Source organism: Nesoenas mayeri (assembly GCF_963082525.1).
Source record: "Nesoenas mayeri genome assembly, chromosome: 6".
Taxonomy (NCBI): Eukaryota; Metazoa; Chordata; class Aves; order Columbiformes; family Columbidae; genus Nesoenas; species Nesoenas mayeri.
Genome location: NC_137545.1, coordinates 37,431,732 through 37,450,472, shown reverse-complemented (window position 1 = coordinate 37,450,472; position 18,741 = coordinate 37,431,732). Strand labels below are relative to the sequence as shown.

General features: G+C 44.6%; 1 protein-coding gene across 1 annotated transcript; it reads left to right on the top strand.

Annotated features, from left to right (window-relative positions):
• Positions 1-236: 236 nt before the first annotated feature.
• On the top strand, positions 237-18,327 carry LCT (lactase; the record flags this gene model as incomplete). Its single annotated transcript, XM_080347151.1, has 17 exons — positions 237-900; positions 1,967-2,046; positions 3,302-3,385; positions 4,344-4,446; positions 4,803-4,881; positions 5,643-6,330; positions 6,711-7,356; positions 8,326-9,885; positions 10,189-10,457; positions 10,902-11,192; positions 11,517-11,715; positions 12,381-12,583; positions 12,975-13,084; positions 14,967-15,101; positions 16,030-16,253; positions 17,152-17,388; positions 18,119-18,327. The coding sequence occupies 17 exons, from the start codon at positions 237-239 to the stop codon at positions 18,325-18,327; spliced, it is 5,781 nt and encodes a 1,926-aa protein (XP_080203277.1).
• Between the last annotated feature and the right edge of the window lie 414 nt (positions 18,328-18,741).

Sequence of the window (18,741 nt, the reverse complement as noted above, 5' to 3'; positions counted from 1 at the left end):
GGGAAGCTGAACATCTCAGAAAATGTTTCCACGTGGCCTTTCTGTAACGGTTTGACAGTTTTTTTTTGTTTTCGTCTATTTGTTTGTTCATCTATTGATTGAAAGTCCTGATCTGTAATCATTCTAGCGTCAGCTAGTTTTAGGAACGTTTATCTGTATAATAGATAATTTCAGTTAAATATTACTTCTACTGTAATATAAGTAGTGTGGAATAACTTTCTGAAGCAGGTCCAGAAATGGAGTTGATTTGTGAGACAATTGTCTTCTTTCTGTTAGCCTCTCCCAGCCTTGGGACAGGTGAGGAATTTGCTCAGAATTTTATCACCATTGCTGGACCACTACCCAGCGAGTTAGTCAATAGATTGTATCTGCAAAACCAAGTCCTACCCAAGGAAGATGATGGCCCTGCCGTGGCTGAAGCTGATGGTTACCTGTGCCAAAAAGATCTTGTGGCTCCTGCCCTGCCCCAGTACTTCTCCCAGCTCCATGAGCTCGGGGTGACACATTACAAACTCTTTCTGCCGTGGGCACGCATTCTGCCGACCGGGGATGCCAAGAAGCCGAATGAAGCTCAAGTGCAGTGCTACCGGGAGCTGCTCCAGACCCTGGTTGCCGCAGACCTCAGGCCGGTGGTGGTTCTGCATCACCAGCGTGTCCCTGGTGCTGTGGCTGCGCAGGTTGTGGGCGGGAAAGTCAACGCTTTTGCTGACCTTTTTGTGGAATATGCAGAGTTCAGCTTCCGTGTTTTTGGGGACCTGGTTGACGTGTGGCTCACCTTCAGCGACCTGCCGGGGGTCCTGCAAAGCCTGCCCCATGAGGACCCCCGGGGCCGAGCACAGGCGCTCGCCGCCGCTCATGGGAGAGCTTACACCAGCTACCACGAGAAATACTCGCCAGCAGGTAAGGAAAATGGGGAGAGGCATTTTTTGTATATGACTTTTTCACAAATATTTTGTGATGGAATCAAATGGCCACTGCTACATGCAGTTCCCTTCTGAATATGCTACCAGTGCTCTCAGAATTACATAGAAATCCCTGAGTAACAGGTTCCTTCAAATCCCTTATTTTGATAGTTTTATGATTTCGTTCTGATAGCATTTTACTTGAAATGACAGCCAAAATATTTGGGGGTAATACATATGTGTATGTGTGCATATTTATATTTTACCTTTTAAGCATCAGGGAAGTATTAAATAGCCTCTGGTTAATTTGAGCAGCAGAAACTAGTACTTCAAACATTATACTACTTCTGTCTGCTTTTTCCCTATGGCCTCTTGTCTCTGTGCTCTTGGTTTAAAGACCAGCAGATGCCCCTCATGAACTGTGGTCTCATACTGGCCAAATGCTTTCCACTGATGCCCAGCAACAAGTTATGGGGCAACGGGCACAAACAGAAACACGAGAAGTTCCATGTGAATTGGTTGTAGAAATACTTTGAGGGTTCCAGAGCCCTGGAAGTGGCACAGGAAGGACATGGACCTGTTGGAGAGGGCCCAGAGGAGCCACAGAAATGATCAGAGGGCTGGAACAGCTCTGCTAGGAGGACAGACTGAGAGAGCTGGGGTGTTCAGCTGGAGAAGAGAAGCTCTGGGGAGACCTTATTGCGGTCTTTCTGTACTTAAAAGAACGATGGGGACAGACTTTTTAGCAGGGCCTGTTGCAATAGGACAAGGGGTGATGGTTTTAAACTAAAAGATGAGAGATTCAGGCTAGACACAAGGAAGAAATTGTTCACAATGAGGGTGGTGAGAGCCTGGCCCAGGTTGGCCAGAGAGGTGGTGGATGAACCATCCCTGGAGACATCCCAGGCCAGGCTGGATGGGGCTCTGAGCAACCTGAGCTGGTGAAGATGTCCCTGCTCATGGCAGGGGAGGCACTGGGGCAGCTTGGAGGGGCCCTTCAACCCAAACTGTTCTATGGTTCTATGATTTGTGCTTACCAATAGACTCCCTCTTCTTGTTTCAAGGTGGAAAGGTGTCCATTGCTTTAGGACTGGGTCATATCTTGGATAGTGCTTCATCAGAATTTCTTTCAGTTTCTCTTCAGGTAACACCTTAATAGAAATTATTTCCAAAATTACATACATTTTATTTGATTTAACTTGATTTTTTTTGTACAGAATCGAATGACCTATTGCAAGTTATATTGAATTTTATCAAATCTACTGATTGACCGATTTGGTGAATTTTACTTCTGTGATTAGTTTTCTCCTGTCAAGGTCACCGATTTTAAAAATGACTTCAGCATCCTTTCTTGTCTAGCAAACATCGATTAAGCTATACAGAGAAATATTTGCTCTCATAATGGCAATTTTAGCAATATACATGCTTATATGAGAAGGCATCTGCAAAAATGTACTCGTTATTTTCTTTGGAAGTCTACTTAATGTACCGCCAAATATAAAAAGATACTTAATTTTAAATGATGACTATAAAAAAATTGCTTATTATATTAAAACACAGATGGAACTGTGCTAAAAGTGATGTGGCTGCATGGGGGTGACACAACACAAGGAGAACATCATCTCTAGAAAGATGTTGACCTCCCTTCTGGAAAGATCAAACCCTTTGTCAGTAGTTGTCTTCACCTGGGGGATGTTGATGTAGGATGTGGGGAACAAATAACAATGAAGGGTTTAGGCTTGTATTCACAAACCTTCAAAATCGAGTAATGGGGTAAGGAATGTTGTAGGCACGATATTTCCAGGATATAAGCAAGTTGTGGTGTGCAGGGAGAGGAAAGATCTTGTATTAGATGACCTGAATAAGCCAGAAGAAAACTTTGGGTGGAAAATAAACTGAAAGCTTACCAATTTTTTTCCAGCTTCACCAGCTGGTTTAATAAAAGAATGTTATCTATTCCTTTGAACTTTTGACGTCTAGTGGGATAACGCTTACGGTTTGGAATGCTTAAAGATTTCAGAAGTGGACTTTCCCCAAAGGATTGTTGATAAGGAACAACATAGTTGCAAAGGTTTCTCTATCTGATTAATCATGGATTTCTTCAATCTGACTAATAAAAAATCATCTGTAAATCGTAAATAGTAACTCATATTCATAAAACACTCCCAGAATTTAATTTAGCTGTTTAGATTTTACTTTGTTGAGAAGGAGAGACACAAAATCCCATGAATTATCCAGTTTGTGTTCATTATATTGTCAAGGGGTCCCATATAGCTGTATGACTTACTCCAGCGAATTATCTGTATAAAAGTTTTCAGAATTTTATATATATTTTAATGAAATACTTGCAAAAAATACATTTAAATCTAGGGTTATTCTTTTCCTTTCTGTGTTTCCAGGATTCAGTAGACTTTCTGTCTCTCAGCCTTCAGTACTATTGTGGAAATGAAACAGATTTCTACAAGAAGTTGAGTGAATTCCAGGTAACATTACTCACAGTGTTCAAATTATAGCAGCAGACAACAGACCATAAATAGAAGGGGAATTTCATGCTTCTTGATGCATGTCTAAACAGTTCTGATTTGCTGTGACAGCTCAGACAACAGCGACACTAGGGAACAGCTGCATACCGCTCACTTCTCTGTTGTTATTCTGACTTAAAAACAGGTATTCGAAAGTGCTGGAAAGGATCGTCTTGGTCAGTGCTCATTATTATGTATTAGTGCCTGGAATGGCACAGTTCTTTTGTCTGGGATTGAAAAACCTTCTTTCTCACACCTTAAGTGTTTGATAAGCTGTTGTCTGTACACTGAAAGACACTATTTTACTCTAGCGTGGGTTCTGCAGCTGTACTACCCAACTTCACAGCTCCTCACCAGCAGAGGCCGTGCTAGAAATGTCAGTAAATTTAGGATAGGATCACACAGCAGCAACAAGGCCAGTGATGTTATAGGCTGATACCTGGTATTAAACCCCTGGCAGTGAATTGCATTCTTAAAATCCCTGAGACGAGTCACCCAGCAATGGAGCAGCACAATAAGGAGCTACCCCAGTGACTGATTCTCCTCAGGATGCCACCATGCTGCAGTTGCTCAAGAAATCTGGAGTGGGCCGTTTATGGCAAAGGATCCTTACCAAGTAACCTTTCAAAAAAAGACTTAGTCCCCTGTGCCTTTCAAATGACGGGTGGAACACTGAAGGTTTCTGGGGTTTATGGTTTTATTTGCTTTGGGCTTTTTTTTTGGATCAGAGAAAAATAGTGGGTGGTATTAAATGCTTACTCTGTTGGCTTAATAATTGAACTTTGAAGAACTTTATCACCAGTTCTCAGTCTTCTGAGTATTTCCCATTCTATGTTAAAAGCACCAAATGCCAAGAGCATGGTTTTAGTAGCTGGCTGATGCTTCTTCTCACACAAATCTCTGTTTTCTGGTTTTGCAGAATGTTTGGAAGGATGTAGAGATCTTGCTTTTCAGTCTAAAGTTCCTTGGTTGTGGTTCCGTGGAGGAGAATCACTTCATACCAGTATCGGCCATTGTCATAGGTGAGTGACATATTTCAGGAGGGAGTAGAGTTTTTGGCAAATTATAGAGCAAATTTAAATTTTCCAGTCCAGATCACTGCTATTAGATGAAATAATTTTACAGTTTCTTTCGTAACCTTCTTGGAAAATGAGTGTTGAGGGAGTGGAAGGAGGAATTTTCCTCCAAATTTCTGATCATTTTTTAACATTAAATTGTAAATATCTAATAAAACCCCAACATATTGGATGTGAGAAAAATAGCTATTGGTTATGGAAAACACTTTGCTTCAAAAGGTGTAATTGTATGTACAGTAGTGTCATGCAGCCCACAGCATCTAAGTTATGACTAAGTCCATCACTTGTTTGTTTGTTTTCAGCTATTAATAAAGAAAAGACACGTACAATTGGATATGATGTTAATGAGTTCCTGGAGTTCTCATCATCTCATGTTTTAAGGTACAGTTTTTCTCCCTTAAATAAGGTACTATAATAAAACGTTGTCCTTTAGAAGCCTATGCGGAGGCAGACAGAAGGCAGTTTTAGTGGTAAAATTTGCTGTTAGTTCCTGGAAGGACTGGAGAATAATGCCTTTGTGCTGAGCCCCATCTCTTGCTATTACAGGCGATGGAATCTTCTCCCATCCTCTCATCCTTGGTTGCCCAGGTTGCACCTTCAAGCCAGTAGTAACAAGTACATATTCCAATGCTTCTGTTCTTCTCAAGAGCAAAACAGTTAAAAATAAATACATAAAATAAAATAGAGACTTTCCTAGGAGAAAAGCTAATTGTGCCTACAGAAATGTGAATGTCATTGTGCAGGGCGATGCTGAGGATTAGAGGAGCAGGACTGGTTAGTTTTAGCTTCTCCCATGAAAACTCATTGGAACAGTTGTAGCATGTGAAAATGCTACACACTGCACAGATTTGGTTTGCACCTCTGACCCAGCTGTAGTGATTTATGAGAATCTACCTGCAAAGAAATGCATTAGACATGTAGACACGTTGAACTGCTCTGCAGTTATCTCACTGCACTCCGCCTCCACCTGTGAGTTGGGTGGCAGTAGGTTGGACTGATCAGATGACGAAGGAATGGGACCCTACGTGCCTGATGTCAGCTGAATGGGAAGCAAATGTTTCATCTGTCCTCCATGTTCACAAGTTTTGTGGCACTGGCATCCACCTTGGAGTTTGTAACTTCTTTTTTTATTCTATTTGCAGCAAAACAAACACTCTGCAGGAGAACCCAGTTGCTGATTTTGCCCCTCATTCCTCCTATCAAACAGTCTGGGAAATGTTTGCCAAGCAGTCTGAATTGGAGAGGGATTCTTTTCTGCAAGGTGTTTTCCCAAGTGGTTTCCTCTGGGGCACATCCACAGGTGCCTTTAACGTTGAAGGAGCTTGGGCAGAGGATGGGAAAGGAGAGAGCATCTGGGACCATTTTGGGCATGCAGGTCATGTCTACATGAACCAAACAGCAGATGTGGCATGTGATAGCTACTATAAAACCAGCTATGACGTTTACCTACTTAGGGGTCTTAATCCCCAACTGTACAAATTTTCTGTATCCTGGCCTAGAATTTTCCCTGCTGGCACCAACGATACCATCAACTCCAAGGGTGTTGATTATTACAACCAATTAATTAACCGATTGCTGGACTCTAACATTGAGCCCATGGTGACTCTGTTCCACTGGGACCTCCCACAAGCTCTTCAGGTTCTTGGTGGCTGGCAGAATGACAGTATCATAGATGCTTTTGTAAATTACGCAGACTTCTGCTTTGCCACTTTTGGGGATCGAGTCAAGTTCTGGATTACTTTCCATGAGCCTTGGATGATTAGCTACGCTGGCTACGGCACCGGAGAGCATCCTCCAGGAATCGCTGACCCAGGGGTAGCATCTTATAAGGTAGGGATGCAGGAATAATGGGGATCCTGCAGCTGCCATGGTTGTATAATTTTCCTCTGATGGTTCTGTACTTCAGCTATGTTTAAGCCTAATGTGGCCTCTGAGACAACTACTTGCTTGTTGAATTTGTGATACTTGCAAAAAACTGGAGTAGTTAACGAATGTCTTTGTTTTATTTTTCTATTCTGAAAGCTGGTGCTGGTGAAAAGCCAGATTCTTCTGCTTAATCCAAAACCTGCTGCGGTCTGGCTATGATTATTTGTTTTGTCAAGGTTTCTTCTTCTAGGTGGAGATGACATTCTCACATGACAATAAGCTCGGTGCTTGACGGTTCTTGTGCAAAGCAGCGTGACACGCATTCTTCTGCTCTCTGCCCACAGGTGGCCCACATGATTCTCAAGGCTCACGCCAAGGTCTGGCACCTGTACAATGACAGATACCGCTCCCAGCAACTGGGAAAGGTGGGGCTGGTGCTGAACTCGGACTGGGCTGAACCCAAGAATCCAACCAGCTCTGAGGACCTGAGGGCATCAGAGAGGTACCTGCAGTTCATGCTTGGCTGGTTTGCTCACCCGATATTTGTTAATGGTGATTACCCAGATGTCCTGAAGGCTCAGATCCAGGAGGTAAACCAGCAGTGCTCCACAACAGTTGCACAGCTGCCGCTGTTTACAGAAGAGGAGAAGTCCTGGCTGAAAGGGACTGCAGACTTTTTTGGCCTTTCCCATTACACTTCCCGCTTGGTCAGTGCTGTGGCTAACGGGACCTGCACACCAGGCTACGAGAGCATCGGGAACTTCTCCGTGCATGTAGACCCTTCTTGGCCACAGGCTGCCTCTTCTTGGATCCACGTTGTCCCTTGGGGATTAAGGCGGCTGCTGAAGTTTGTGTCCCAGGAATATACAGGGGCAAAGATCCCAATTTTCATCGCAGGAAATGGTATGCCAACAGAGGACGTGGGGGATCTTATTAATGACACTCTACGAGTGGATTATTTCCGCCGGTACATCAATGAGGCTCTAAAAGGTATGGAGATGATTTTTTTTCTTAATAACAGCAACAAGTTATTGTATCACTTCTGCGGTGATTAGCTTTAAAACATCACCACTTGCGCAGTGATATGAGGTCAGCTGCCTGGTGTGTATGTAGGGTGAGCTCATGTACTTAAGCCTATCTGGTGTCCAGACATAGAACTCTCTGTTCTGTTTAGATGGGGGAATAGGTTTTCTGTATATACGGATGAATGTAGCCTGGATCCTAACGTTAGACCCTCTGTGAGAACAGTGTTTATATACATCAGCCCCCATGAACATGATTTGCTGGAGGCAGACTCTTACCTATAGAGATCTCACAGATCAGGACCGAATGATGGCTTTACTGATTAAGCAAATCTAACTAACAGTGTCCTGTGACATTTCAGGTTAGAATTTTTAGGGAGATGTTTATATTTTAGTCATTTTCTGCAAGGTTCAAGGTATGCTCTTATCTTTGTAAACTGCTTATCAATTGTTTTAAAAATAATATTAGTGCCTGAAGTTCTAGACAGGTATAGAGGTTTGAGAATTCAAATAGAGATTTGACTGTTCTGCTAAAAGAAACTCTCTTACGTTCGGGGAAGATAGGCAAGCACTAAATCCAGGTAATGTTTCAGTTCATCTATAGTGTCAAATCTAAAAAGATGCCATGTACGTAAATTGATGAATTCTGCTTGAAAATAAGAACACAGGGAAAGGGATACCAGTGACACAAATGCCCTGTACTCAAATATCTCTTGACTAATATTTGTTTTCTTATACATTTTAGCCACTAAGCATTTGACCAGTGCTGACTGCTTTTCTTGCCGGATACTCTAATTGTCTGGGGGGACGTGGTTTGCCTAAAAGACCATTTGTAGATGTTTGGCTTATCACACTGTTACCTCAGTTGTGGTGCTTATGTTGTGCTGTGCTGCATTCAGAAAATGAATAACAGTGTCTTCTACTGTTTCTGCAACAGCGGTAAAACTAGATGCAGTTGATGTTCGGTCATACATTGCTCGATCCCTCATTGATGGCTTTGAAGGCCCCCCGGGGTACAGCCTAAAATTCGGGCTACATCATGTGAATTTTGAAGATAGCAACAGACCAAGGACTCCCAAGGCATCTGCTTATTTCTATTCTGGTGTCATCGAAAATAATGGTTTCCCACCCGAAGTCTTGGAGAGGTTTTCTACACCGGTGGTATCTGACCTCCCCACGCCATCAAAGTTGCCAAATTTACCAGCATCAGAAGTTCCCTCCAAGGCAAAAGTTGTCTGGCAGAAGTTTTCATCTCAAACAGACTTTGAAAGGGACACGTACTTTTACGGGACGTTCCCCGAGGACTTTACATGGGGTGTGTCTTCTTCTGCCTACCAGGTAGAGGGAGGCTGGGATGCTGATGGCAAAGGACCCAGCATTTGGGATAACTTCACCCATGTCCCAGGGAATATAAAGAACGATGGCACTGGAGATATAGCTTGTGACAGCTACAACAAAGTGGAGGAAGATATTTACCTGCTGAGAGCCTTAGGGGTAAAGAACTATCATTTCTCTCTGTCCTGGTCTCGAATTTTCCCCAGTGGAAGGAATGATTCAATAAACAGCTATGGAGTTGACTACTATAACCGTCTCATTAATGGACTGGTTGCAAACAACATCACTCCAACCGTCACTCTGTACCACTGGGACCTGCCACAAGCTCTCCAGGACATTGGTGGCTGGGAGAACAGTGCACTCATCGACCTGTTTGATAGTTTTGCTGACTTCTGTTTCCAGACCTTTGGGGACAGGGTGAAGTTCTGGATCACGATCAATGAACCCCAAGTTGTCGCTTGGGTTGGCTATGGCACTGGGGCATTCCCACCCAACGTCAATGACCCTGGCACTGCTCCCTACAGGGTTGCCCACATCTTACTGAAAGCTCACGCCAGGGTCTACCACACGTACAATGACAAATACAGAGCGAGTCAGGGAGGTGTCATCGCTCTGCGTCCCAACATTGACTGGGTTGAGCCGGAGACACCAAGTGACCCCAGGGACATCGAAGCTGCAGACAGGTACCTGCAGTTTTTGGTGGGGTGGTTTACACACCCGATTTTCAAAAATGGGGACTACCCTGAGGTCATGAAGTGGAAAGTTGGGAACAGGAGTGAGCTACAGAACCTGCCATCATCGCGCCTTCCAGTTTTCACGGCAGAGGAGCGTGAATACATCAGGGGTACAGCAGATGTTTTCTGCTTCAACACCTACACTTCCAAAATTGTAACCCATGCAACGACCCGGTTGAGGCCCTTCTCTTATGAGTATGACCAGGAAGTTTCAACAAAGGTTGACAGCTCCTGGCCTTCCTCAGCTATTGCTGACCATCGTGCTGCGGCCTGGGGGCTGAGGAGGGTACTGAACTGGATCAAAGAAGAATACGGAAATCCCCCAATATACATCATGGAGAATGGGGTGGGGATAAAGACCACATCAGATGTTGATGACAATGCCAGGATATTTTACTACAAAACATACATTGATGAAGCTCTCAAAGGTACCAGTGTTTGTTCTGTTGGTGTTGTGTGTCTCCTCTCTAGATTTCTGGTTACTTTGAAGTAACCTTGTCTTTAAATAATCTGAACACAATATAAACATAGTGTTTCTTTCTATGATCTCCTTTGCATGGCCATTTGTGCTTTGTATCCTCCAACTATGAAGAGTCTCTTAATGATCTTAGTTGACCAGCGCCAGCTTTATGAAGTTAGAAATGTGTGTGTTCTTACATGTGAATTGCTTGTGGTTCATTTAATGTGTGATTACACAATTGATGCTGTTCCATTTCATTACGTTTTTTCAGCTTACAAGTTGGATGGTGTTAATCTGCGAGGATACAATGCTTGGTCTTTTATGGATAACTTTGAATGGCTGCATGGTTATGAGCCAAGATTTGGATTGCACCAGGTTGATTTTGACAATCCCAACAGGCCAAGAACTCCAAAACGCTCTGCTGTGTACTATGCAGAAATCATCCGCAATAATGGCATCCCGCTGCCAAAAGAAGATGAATTTTTATATGGAGAGTTTCCAAAAAACTTTTCGTGGAGTGTAGCAACTGCAGCATATCAGGTTAGAAAACTGAGACCAATTCGTTAAGTAACTGCAGACACTTAATTCATTTTGAATGAGATATCTACAGCTTTTGTAACATCAGGTTTTACTATTACTGAGAGATGGTGTAACAACCACAGTAAAAGGGAGGAACATGGAGATGTTTAAGGATATGATTACACCACAGGAACTGAGACAGCAGCATGGGCTTCACAAGAGCCAGCCAACATGGAGCAGCCAGAACAATGCCCGTTCTGTGACGTTGTACTTTGCTAATATGTCTTGAGGCCTAAGAAGTCTTAGTAGTTTGGTACAGCATAAACATTGCTATTTCTGGTCTTAAGCTGGTAAGTCAAAATATTGTGTGTGGTGCCGCAAAGACTAACAGGCTGAATTCTTTGCTAAGCCAAGACCTAAAATTGTTTACCAATTATTTCCCCTCTACCACATCTTCAATTACAGATTGAGGGAGGATGGAGAGCTGATGGAAAAGGACTCAGCATTTGGGACCAATTTGCTCACACTCCCTTGAAAATCAGCAATGACGACACTGGAGACGTAACTTGTGACAGCTACCACAAGATTGAGGAGGATGTGGAAATACTGAAAAACCTCAAGGTGTCTCACTATCGCTTTTCAATCTCCTGGTCCCGCATTCTCCCAGATGGGACCACCAGATACATCAATGAAATGGGACTGAACTACTATGAAAGGCTTATCGATGCTCTTCTGGCAGCTAACATTATGCCTCAGGTAACTAAACCCAGTAACTTTCAGGTAACTGGTGATGGTTTTTGGTAAAAGCTTCATTCTTTTGTTAAAAGCTTCATCTTCACCATCGGGCAGAGCTTAGAAGCAGGGTGATTCCCTCGTGTTCTAAAGACACAGAAACACTGGAAAAAAAGGTATTTTATTTGCGTGCATGAGTGATCACTACAAACGCACAGTTAGGAGCAAGTAGCTGCAGATCAAAGCACACTTTCTTTATGTTCATAAATAAGGCTGAGTTACTGTCCTTATTTCTGAAAGTGGAAAAGTGACTGATTGAGTCCCTTTTCTTGCTGTCTTTCCCCACAGGTAACTCTCTATCACTGGGACCTCCCACAGGCACTGCAGAACATTGGCGGGTGGGAGAATGATACTATAGTTCAGAGATTTAAGGAATATGCTGAGCTCCTCTTCCAGAGGCTGGGAGATAAAGTGAAATTTTGGATAACCCTCAATGAACCCTACAACACTGCATATTGTGGCTATGGCGTTGGCATAGCTGCTCCAGGTAAGACTCCTGGGAATAACCTCAGTGCCTTCACGCATGGTGGGCACAACTCCGGTTTGTGCTGCAGCAGAGGAGGTGCAAAGGTAGAGCAAGGAAGATGGTGTGGTGGGGATAAATGGGGTTTGGACTGATGTGGGGTGGTGAACAGGTCCTTCTTGATTTTACCTGACCCCTTCAAGACATCCTCCTTCTTCCCTCCTCTGCAACCTCTGGATTACGCTTGCTGCCTAGAGCAGACTGCATTTCCAGACCAGCTGCAGGGACTAGAGGGCTGAGCTCTGCTGTAGGGTAGGGGCAGAGGAAGGGAAGGGGAGGGATGTGAGCTGGCCTGAGCACACAGCTTTCTGCTCTCCATGCCGCCAGCAGCAGCCTGTTGCCAAGGCTGGCAGCCCTGCACAGGCAGAGAGAGCTGAGCCAGCCCCTGTCCCACCGCAGGGAGAGGAGGGGACGATGTGGGGTCCTGCCCACTGCAGCTGCACCTTCAGCTGTCTCTGCTGAAACAGTGATTGCAGCCCAGGCTGGGCCTGAAGGCACCAGCTGCTGCTGGTTTATTCATTTACCAGCGGGTAGTTCTGCATGTCCTGGGTGTTGTGTTAACCTGGGAAGAAGCCACTGAGAAACTGGGAACTGCTGCTCCACTGCCTGTGCTGTCCCTGTCTCTGCAGGCGTCTCTGTCCGGCCCGGCCGAGCCCCTTACGTGGTGGGACACAACTTAATAAAGGCCCATGCGGAAGCCTGGCACCTCTACAATGAGACCTACCGTGCAAGACAAGGAGGACTGATCTCCCTCACCATCAACTCTGAATGGGCAGAACCAAGGAACCCACACAACCAGGAGGATGTCGATTCTGCCAGACGATATTTGCAGGTACAGAGACACCTGGTCACAGCTCTCCCTGCTGCTCCAGGGTTTGTTCATGGTGACAGCCCCATCCTGGGTGCTGGAGATGCCCAAAACCTAGGTCAGCATCTTGCCACACCAGCATGAAAGGAAAGGGTGAGCCAGAAGCACCAGTGCAAGGAAATGTGTCACCCCCATCTGGTGGCTGATAAAGTATGCAATAGAAATCAGGCAAAGTACGATAGCAGTGCCAAAAGCTGGTTAAATTTGCTGCCGTTAAATGAGCATCCCTGCATATCTCCGTGTGCCTGTTCATTACAATTTCATGTGCTAGCTATAAAGCAGCGCATGAAAGAGAAATGGTTACATCCCTTGTTTTGATACATAATTTAGCTTTCTGTCTTATTTCCTGGCTTAGTTTTTGCTAGGTTGGTTTGCTCATCCCATTTTCAAAAATGGCGATTACAACGAAGAGATGAAAACGAGGATCCGGGAGCGCAGTCTGGCTCAGGGTCTGAGCCAGTCCCGGTAAGAGCCCAGGCGCATTTCTGCTTTGTTGTGCTTGCTGTGTTGAATCCTGCTCTTCTCAAAGTGCTTTCAATGATTCTGTTGCGATGTTTACTGTAAAAATCTTGTAGTATCCTCACACAAAAAGTCTAGTGTACGTTTTACCTGTTCCCTGTCTCTACCTCCCTTGCAAACTAAACTTAATACCCCAAAGATATGTTATATTACTAAGTTGGTGGCCTAGAATGACATAGTAAAAGATCTGCATTAGACACAGTGCTTTACCTGACTGTGGTATATTAAATGTGTTTTAACCGTTCTTGAAACAACATCCTGAACTCAGGCACTGAGAACTCATTGGTCCCTCTGAACTATGTTTCTTGTTTTCCATTCCCATTAATTATTCTTAACCCTGTTGTGCTAGCAGTGCTCCATCAGGAGTGTTCTCCCTTTTCTCACCCTTATTAGTTGCATATAAGGAAGGAACTTTTTTTCCCCTCTTCACTCAGCCATTTAATGGGACATAGTAAATCTGGGGCTATTCCTGATCATTCCGCACTGAAGATGTGAAAGACCGCTTGTTGGGAAGAGTCAGTGCGTGCTCTGCAGCAAAGGCAGGTCTCTTCAAAATTTAAGCTATGCTTTTATGTGTGCCTAAAGCCCTTGCATTCTTGAGAACTTCTTTCTGACACTGTTTTTTCTCTGGCAGTTGCAAATTTACTGTGTTGCTTTATGAGCTAACATGTCCAAGCATCTCCTGTCCTCGCTCCGAGACTGCAAACTCTCAAGCATCACCAAATCGCCTGCGTTTTCAGCAGGGGTTGCCTGTGGACCTAATTCCCAGAACAATTTTCTCCCACTTCTAGCTAAAAGTGACCCAAAACCTCACTGCTTACTTCACAGCACCCTGTGGATGTCCCCGAGTCCGTTTCTTACTCTGTGCAGGGCCGCACATCCCGAAGGGGGATGTTCTTCTCTAAGGAGACCTCCCTTTCGAAGGGGACCGCGCACTTTGGGATTCAATGGTGGAGTCCACAGACAGAGCCTAGTTCTCAGTTTCTCCTGGGTTTTCCCATGTTCCTCCAGAAGGCTCATGGTACCTCCCCAAGTGCTTGTGGTGCTGGTACCAGGGATACCAGTGTTACACTGAGTGTGTTCACAATGTCGATCTCAGGGAAAAAGCTCAGAAGTTTTATTGTGTCCTGTGTAGAAAATGGAGTTTGAGACACCCCTGTAGGTACTTCTGCTGTGACCTACCAAGTACTACTGCTGCCACAAAGAGAAGCGTTCCTCTTCCTTCTGTTTTCAAGGGCATGTAGTGATAGGACAAGGAGTAATGGCTTTAAACCAAAATAGCAGAGATTTAGATGAGATATAAGGAAGAAATTATTCCCCATGAGGATGGTGAAGCCCTGGCACAGGCTGCCCAGAGCAGCTGTGGACGCCCCATCCATGGAAGTGTCTAAGGCCGGTTGGATGGGGCTTTGAGTGACCTGGTCTGGCAGGGGGTGGAACTAGATGATGTTTCAGGTCCCTTCCAACCCAAACCATTGTATGACTCTCTTTGCAGCAGACACCTGCTCCCCTGCAGCTGTGAGCACACCTGGCACGGGTGGCTGCTGCACCTTCGGTTTCTGCAAGCAGGGGTACAGTGTTTTGAGGGGGCTCGTGACAGCTCCCACAGGAGCCCTGGATGTCCCTGGCACCATTTCATGCTTCCCTCTGCCATTGCTGGTCATGTTCTTGCAGGATGGTGGCCTGAGACAGGTCACTTGTCATTCTAGGAAGAGATTGCTTTAGTTTATACAACAGGACTGGGGAGGAGTTAGAAGCAAAAGAAGGGAAAATCCTGAGAAAATGTACATGTTGAGGGGTTTATGCTTTTCTCTGTTTTCTGTTGCAGGCTTCCAGAATTTACTGAAAGTGAAAAGCAAAGAATTAAAGGCACGTATGACTACTTTGGTCTAAACCATTATACTACAGTTTTAACGTACAACTTAAAGTTTCCTGCTGGCGTTCTGTCCTATGACTCTGACAGGTAAGAGATGAACGTAAATGATTGGTCAAGTAAAATATGCACACCTGGAACCTGGGCCAACTTTCTGGTGCTGTTACTTTCACAGAAGTCCAGCATCACCCCTTTTTTTACAGACCTGATGATAAATACAAATGTTTAAAAGAGAACAAAGAAAATTAGAGGATCTACTAAGGGAAGGAATCTGCACTTTCGGGTCTCCCAATGGTTTGGGACCAGCTGTAAACAGTATTTATTGTATTTCCTACACCTAATCTGCAGTTTGAACTGCTAGATTATCATGGTTTATGGATACTTCTCCATTTGCTGTTAAACAGTTGTTAGTTCCCTCACCACGGTGGGTAAATATATGTTCAAAGCCTAAATAACCAAATCACTTCATGGTTAAGTATACACAAGTCAAGATTTTTATTTAGACACCAATGTCTTCCACAGCTTCAGAATGTAAACAACAGGAGCTTACCAGTTTTTCTGATAAGAATCAAGGTAATGGTGGGACTGCACACAGGGGTGAACATTGGCTGTTTTCCAGAACAATTCCACAGAGAGTATCTGGAATGACTGTAACTTCCCTTTGCTGCTGCTCCCTGGCCGCTGTGGTTTTAGCCTGTAGGACACTTGGCTCAGTCTTGCATTCCTGGACATAGATATGAATGGCAATTTTGTGTCGCTCAGGCACTGCATTAAAAGGCAAACAGTAGAATTGATGGACAAGGATTAGGAGCTAACATTGGGTACTCACCCATAGTTGATTTAATATGATTGTGAAGTAAGAATCTGATTGTAGAGTATGAGAAGTGTTTTCTAGAGGCCTGTGAGCACCAGCACCACCTCTGCCCACTGTTCTTCCACCAGTTTGGCACAACATGACTGCTGTGGGCACTTGGGACTGGGCCCTTGAGCAATGTGTCCTCCTGTTCCTCCTCCGCAGGGGTGTAGCTTCAGTAGCCGACCGCAGCTGGCTGGACTCTGGTTCCGTCTGGCTGAAGGTGACACCCTTCGGTTTCCGAAAGATCCTGAGATGGATCAAGGAGGAGTACAACAACCCTCCGATCTACGTGACCGAAAATGGCATCTCGGAAAGGGGAGCCTTCAACTTCAATGACACTTGGCGAACGCATTACCATCGGAGCTACATTAATGAAGCACTGAAAGGTAGGAGTGATTTAAATCTAATCATCCGCATCGCTAGAGAGCAGCAGCGTCTCACCATAAAACTAACACGTAGAAAGCAAGTTGTGAAGAGCTAGAAGCGTGCAAGTCACACGTGCATGTGGGTTTACTCAGTGTCCAGTGCTGAGAACTTTGGGGTTTAGCAGAAACTGGCCTCAGACAGGCAGGACTTTGCAGGGAAAGGTGATCTAAAGGAAGAACAGGCCCTGGGTTTAGTGAGGTAACTGCAGTGTCCTTGTAGAGCTGCGTCTGGTAGGAGAAGGTTCTGCTGCTTGATGGGTTAACGGTTATGAACAGCTATTTTGACTTTAGTTTGACTATGGCTGTGTCTAAAGACTGCATCTTTAAAAAAGAGAAAAAAAACCCAAAAAAAACAAAGCACCCAAAACCAGAAACCCCCAACTCAAACTGGTTTCAATTACAGCAGTGGTCAAGCAGCATCAGTGAAGAGCACTTCCAGTTCGCTTCATTTTGGCTCAGTGCTCTTTTACTGCCTCTTAGCAGTGGAGCCCCACAAGCCTTTGTTGAAGCAATGGATGCATGTTGATGGTGTTTCTTCTCTGTTCCTAAACCTTTGTTTATTGGACAAAAGCTTTGATTTTTGGAGCAGAGACAAGGCCTTTCCAGCACTGGCAGGTTGACTGGTTGCTTGTTAGCTGTAGCTTGGCAGCTGAACTACCTCACAGCAGCTGAGCTGAAGCAACACGTGAGAGAACTGGGAATGGGGAGGTGGTGACACCAGTGAGGCCAAAGCAGCAATAACCACCCTGTGCTTAGACCCCGGTGCTGTGTAGTTCCCCAACATCTTTGTGCCACGGCTGGCATCATGGTGACACCTCTTGTTGCACAACTAACCCGTTCTCTCTGCTTCTGGTGACAGCTGTGGTGCTCGACGGGGTCGATTTAAGAGGCTACACTGCGTGGACGCTGATGGACAACTTAGAGTGGGCAGTGGGCTTTGACGAAAGGTTTGGGTTCTACCATGTGAACTTCACAGACCCCGAGCTGCCGCGGCGCCCTAAGGCCTCTGCCAGCTTTTACTCACAGATCATAAACTGCAATGGATTTCCAGACCCAGCGACGGGCCCACACCCCTGCCTGCAGCTGGAGCCTGAAGGTAAGCGGTGCAGCAGAAATCGCGCTTGTGGCTTTGTCTGATTCTAACCCCAAAAGATTTCCATAATCTGTGCTCTTTAAAGATACCACCATTTTCTGCAATATTCTTTTTGGGGTTTCCAGTAGTGCACTGACTAATTATCAATTTTTGTTATGACTGAAGACCTACCCATGGAATTATGTCAGTTCTGCATGCAAAAGCAGAACAACTTAAAATGTGTGTAATAGCACCCCAATACACGCCTGTCCCCAAAATACAGCAGAAGTTATTCTGCTTTTCTCTGATTAACAGAACTACACCCATTCCATTCCCACGATATTTTTTTTTTAATAATTCTGAATACTTTATACATCTCGGTGTTTTGAGTAAGCCTTTGGAAATATTCTTTTTGTCATTAACATTCTCTGAATGAACGAGAGGAGTAAAGTGAACAGCAACCATTGTTAGTGTGGGGGTTTTAAATAATCATTTTAATCAGCTTTTTGGGGTGACCATGGGTGGCAGAGAACACTCGCCTCTCCCCTAGGCTCAGGTGTTTTACTATTCCCTTCCTTTTTGAAGTCTTCTCCCCTCAGTTGTGCCTGTACCCTGAGCTAGAATTGTGTCAGTCACTGATCCTACAGAATTACAGCTGCTGCCAGAGTGTGGCGGCAGGACCCAGCACACGTGTGCACGACAATGTTCACCCAGGCTCTGCACTAACACTGCCTTATTGTTTGCCCACTGACAGTGACACCAACGGACAGGACCCCAGGACTGGCTGCCAGCACACAATTTTTTGGACTAGATTTAACATCACAAAGTGCAGAAATAGCACTCTATGTGCTTTTTGCCCTTTCTGCAGTTGGAGCACTGGGCTTGGCTCTTCTTGGCTATAAGTATGGAAAATTATCCAAAAGATCCCGTAAACGATCACACACAGAACTTAGTAGAATGTAGAGTTTCCACTTGGAATAGAACCCTACTGCTTGTGCTACTGCCACTTTGTGTCTTGCCTTCATTTCAATGCTTGCTTACCAACTTTAAAATACAAAGTAATTTTTTTTTCTAAGGGTCTCTTTTAAATCAATAATCACTGGGGACAAAAGTAAAATTGTTTGTTTCTATCCACGTAAAGATTCTGAACTTGAACTTTCATCTGTTCTTGTGTCATCCTCTCCCCCTGGATGATGTGGGTCTCTTCAAGGGATCTGAGCAGCCCCCAGCAGCTCTACTGGGTCTTAATGTTTTTAGGACAAGTCAATGTCTGTACTGCTGAGAACAGGTCTAGGAGAATGTACTGTTCTATTGTAGCTACTGTACAGATTGGGATCTTCCCTTTCCTTTATTTCATATATAGTCTTCTTTAGAATT